Below are 4,966 nucleotides of genomic sequence, written 5' to 3' on the forward strand. Positions count from 1 at the left end.
TCTCACCTATATGCTTATTGCTAAATGGTTTGGCGCAATAGAAAAACAAAGTTGATTGGTTAATCTGCCTTCAAGACCTCTATGGATATGAACAATGGCAACGAAAGACATGCTATGATCGAAAAGTTTGATCATAAGAGAGAGGAAATGTCTGAAGTAGTTCCATGTCATGTTCCAAAGGAGTTAATTTGCTTTTATTGCCAGGAGAAAGGGCATTGGAGACGAAGCTGCCCCATTTACCTAAGAGATCTAAGAGATGGGAGACTCGAAACGTATGGCTCTAATATAGGTAAAATCCATTAACTAACTCTTTTAAGCTTCTATTCTAGATTCCTAATACATAATGTGATAAGATTACAATTGATGTTTTGTAGGATCGAAGAAAAGAAAGGAAGCTTAAGGGAAGAAGTGAGCAGAATCTAACTGTGAAGGAATGGATTTTGATCGCATTTCTCGAAGATTAGATTCTTGAGCTACTACTTAGAGTTAGAATTAGACTACTAAGAAAGATGTATTAGCATAATTTTTCAATGAATTGCATTGTAAGGACAAATTTTTCCGCAATAAAAATAAATTTTGATTTTATATTATTTATTTATCCTTGCAATGGCGTATATGAAAAATTGATGTTTGAATGTTTCTATAATGGATTTGGTTCTTATTATGTTATGGAAAGTCGAGAGTTTACCGAATAGGGAGAGTTTCTCATCGCCCAAGTTTCAATTGGATAGAAACTTGGAATCATGTAACTTGGTTGCACGATGAATGAGAAATTTCATATTTGGAAATTAGACTAATTCATTGACAAAGTGTCAAGTGAAGGACTACGAGATCGAGTATACAAAGTCGCGTGTTGATCAAGTCCACCATAAGAGTAACAATGATATTCGTCATGATTTACTAAAGGTTTAGTAAATATGATTATACTTACAAGATTAAGTGTAATTATGGATTGATTGAAAAAGTTTAAGTCAATAGCAGAACGAATAAGAAGAATCAAGTAGGCAGAAAAATAAAAGTTTCTCCATTCTAAGAAGAAGGGAGAGTAGCTTTTATGCTTTATGATAGGTCTTAATGATTAAGAACCATATCTCAATTGATCCTCTAAGTGAGTCTTAGTACAATTGTATGTATAAGAAGAGGAATCAAGAATTGAAGAAATGGTTAAATCAAGAAGTCAATCATACTTCATTCCAATAACAAGTCTTAAAGTTAAGATGGTGACATTGAGTGAAAAGTATTAAAAAGGTTTGTAACATTCATCAAATGTGGAAAGTTGTGATGTCTTGGATAAGATAAAGACCAACTAGGACCACTTTATGAAGAGTTTTGGTAAAAGCTACACTAACTCTTGAATATTTGTTTGTTAAGAAATGTTTTGACAAGAGAATCTTATATGTCAAGGAGTCAGTAGGAGTCTTAATGGTCTTGAAAAGTTTCAAGAACAAATCAAATAGACCTTATCAATCATCACTAGCACACGAGTTGAGGTTTACAACCTATCGTGTTGACATTATTTTGTTTCTGTGCCAATCCAATCGAGTTAATTATGCATGTGAGTCCTATGAGTTCTCATTTGAATGCATAAAAGGCAAGGACCTTGATCAATGGAAAGTACATTGATAAGAAAAGGTGAGTTGCTTAACTACTTGGAAGACGTGGTGGGCAGCAGTGCTACCATAAGGCAAGAAATCGAGATTAAGAAATTTCGATCCATATGAGTTTGAATTTGTCGTAAACTTTGGTTTTAGCAAATTCACATGGATAGGAACACATACACCGTTTAAATCTAAGTGTCATAAGATTTCCTCCTTCATGAAAATGATTGTGCGGAAATGCTTTCACTAAGAATGATTTTAAGAAGATAGTGATTGTAAAATTGCATTCTCGAATTCGATCATGGTTACGGTACCCCTTTCCATGATTTGAATTGTGAGGTTTGGCAATTAGTCTTAATTGTTTAGACACACATATGAACTATCTAAGGCAAAGGTGTATAAGTTTAAGAGGCCTTGATAAAAGATTGTCAAAGCATTAAGTATTAAAAACATGGACTTAAGAAATTCAATCGGTATTGTCTTTCTGAAAGTTAAGATGTTTATGAATACATGTCGAAGCTAGTGGGAGCATAAGTGTTATGTTTTATAATAATCATCATGAAAGTGGGAGCATAAATGTTATGATTGTATGATTATTAAGGCACGTATTGCAAGTTGGCAATATTAATTATAGAAAACAAGAGTTATACCTTGCAAAGTCGTAAGGGTTGTAAAGTTGTTTTGCTATAATTAAGGGAGAGAATATTATGCTTCATTTCAAATCTAAAGGCTTAGGTTGTGGAATGTTAATAACTTAGTCAAAGAAACATAGTGTGTTCTTAAAGTTTCGATTATGATTACGGCATTCCTCTTCACAATTCGAATTTTGAGAACATAGAAAATAAAACATTGTGCGTCGTGTCCCATATGCTTCGGGTATAGGATCGATTGCAAATGCTTTAATGTTTGGCCATTCTAAAATTTTCCAAATGTCGAGCGCATTTAGAGGCAAAAGGGACTAGAATTGGTTTTGACTAAAATAATTAAACAACTATCAAAGGACAATCCAAAGTTTGACGATGATTGGTCACTTGAGAGTAGTTGGAAGCATGGTACTGGATGGACCATCTCGACATCATTACGAATAGATAAGATTCTATTAAGAATGAGTTGTCATATGGAAAATATGGAAGCATGTCCATATTGGGAATTGAATATTGAAAATATATAACTAAATTAGAAACTTTTATGCAAAAGGATGTTAAAAGAAATGTACTTTGAGTGAGAGACATCATATCTAAGGAATGTCTTGTAACAATCTCCGATAGAGGACTTTGTAATATCATTGGCAATAGTCTTTGTGACTTTGGTGCAGTGACATTATGAAAGAATCGTTGCATAGAATGTTAGAATCTAGCATATTCTATAAGTAGTGAGAATTTGATATTCTTTTACTTATGGAAAGGGATTAGGAGTTGTGAAATGAGAGTGATTGGAAATGTGTTCAATTTGATCTATTTCACAAAGTAAGAACCATAGATAAACATTGTGTGCATGCTAAGAGCATGGGACAAGTGTAATAATTCAAGTAAGAAGTTGATCACTCGAAACTACAATTAATGAGTAATCGCTATGGTGATAAATAAAAGGAGTTTTATTTATACTAAAGGTTTGAGGCCATATGGGATTAGTATTATTCTTGTGTTTCACTTTGCATGTTTTGACTTCCAGAATAATTGAGTTTATTAAGAATAATCGAATTATTCGAACGGGCCACAGTCGTTCATATGTTGGAAGTAGATATGGATGAAGACTGTCGTGAATTGGTGTGTGGATTGTCTAAAAGTGTATTATACATAAGCAAATGTTTGCGGCAACGTTCATGAGTGCTTATGAATATGAATTTGAGCATTGGATTAAACCCACGCTCACTTGGATCACTCCATGAATTGTATCACGAGTGATTGGTGAGACGATAACATCTTATATTCTTGAAACCGAGATGTATGAGTTGTATCTTGCAAATCGGTTGCACATTGATAATATGTAAACGCACTAGTAACTTGGTGTTATAAAACATATTATTGTGTGTGATTCGGTGAGTGAGTGCAAGCAAGCATTGTATCAAAGTTTATCCATTCCTTTTATCCAAAGTAGGATAAAAGCGATATCTTTGGGCCCCTCGATGATTTAGTGATGACAAACGTAAATGCTCGGCCGGGCTAGGGCGAATTTGATTTGTTCAATTAGTCAGTCGTCATAAATCGGGAATCGAGATATAGTACAAAGAGAATGATTTGAAATCATATCTCATACGATATCTAGAACGGAGGAATATATGATCCCTTATCTAAGGACACGCGTATCTGATAGAATCAGAGTTGACAGCGGCTTTGGAAAGCTATGATTGCAGATCAGGATCTGAAGTCATATGCAGAATAGTTATTAGACTTATCCAAGTGGGAGACTGTTGGATTAGTGTCTAAGTCCATAACTATTTTGGTATGTACTTGACCCGATGGTGCATGGTCCTTGTGGGTTGCCTTCACCAAAGCAACTTGATAGGATGAATTATGGAGAGAAAGGATTAAATATGATTTATTAATATATTATGAGAATAATATATTAAAGGAGAAATCATATTGTTTAATTAATATTAGTCAATAATTAATTGGTAATTAGTTTTGTGACTAAAAGAGATTAATTAAACTTAAGGGACTGGAATTGTAATTATAAGATAATTGCAATTTGGGCCATGGATTGCCTTTTATTATAATGTGGACGAATTCTATGGGGGAAGCCCATATGAAATCGTCCAAGGCCTTATGAAAAGGGCTCCATGGGTTGCTTAGGGCTTAAGCATCCAAATTAGGGTTTCCTTGTTAGATAACCCTAATAGCCTCACTATATATAGACCCCTTAAGGACCAAAAACGTGGACAAGCAACCTTCTAGGGTTAGAAAACGTTTTCGGCAGCCTCCATCCTCTCTCCTCTTCATCATCTTGCTTATGGTGTTTGTGAACCATTAGAGGAGTGACATTTGTGACTCTATGCTTTCTAAAGTCAATACAAGGAGATTTGGGATTGTTATTGCTACATAACAATCAAGGTAACATCTTAAACCTATTCTCATGTTAATATGATTACTTGAATGCTAGAATTAGGGTTTATAGTCTACCGGTGGGGTGACAGCTAGTTTTGGTATGTTGGGGGATATCATTATTGCCGAACCCAATGCCTACATTGCCTTTGCGGGTAAAAGAGTAATTGAACAAACATTGAATTGGTACATAGAATAACTTTTTATTTGATTGATAATCATATAAAGCAGAAGATATTTTAGCCATTTGCATCAAGCTCACACTTCCTTCTTGCATGCGTGCCCCTCCGGAAGCACACACTATAATAAGAGGTAGAAATTCTTTAG

The 4,966-nt window shown here is 34.4% G+C and overlaps 1 protein-coding gene across 1 annotated transcript in view; it reads right to left on the minus strand.

Moving 5' to 3' along the window:
* Positions 1-4,706: 4,706 nt before the first annotated feature.
* LOC128132742 (acetyl-coenzyme A carboxylase carboxyl transferase subunit beta, chloroplastic-like) overlaps positions 4,707-4,966 on the minus strand; it is a 1,432-nt gene continuing 1,172 nt past the window's right edge. The window contains exon 1 of the mRNA XM_052769672.1: positions 4,707-4,966. This exon is cut by the window's right edge and continues 1,172 nt beyond it. Within this exon, the coding sequence (XP_052625632.1) occupies positions 4,707-4,966 (260 nt within the window).

Source organism: Lactuca sativa, chromosome 3 (genome assembly GCF_002870075.4).
Source record: "Lactuca sativa cultivar Salinas chromosome 3, Lsat_Salinas_v11, whole genome shotgun sequence".
NCBI classification, from domain to species: Eukaryota; Viridiplantae; Streptophyta; class Magnoliopsida; order Asterales; family Asteraceae; genus Lactuca; species Lactuca sativa.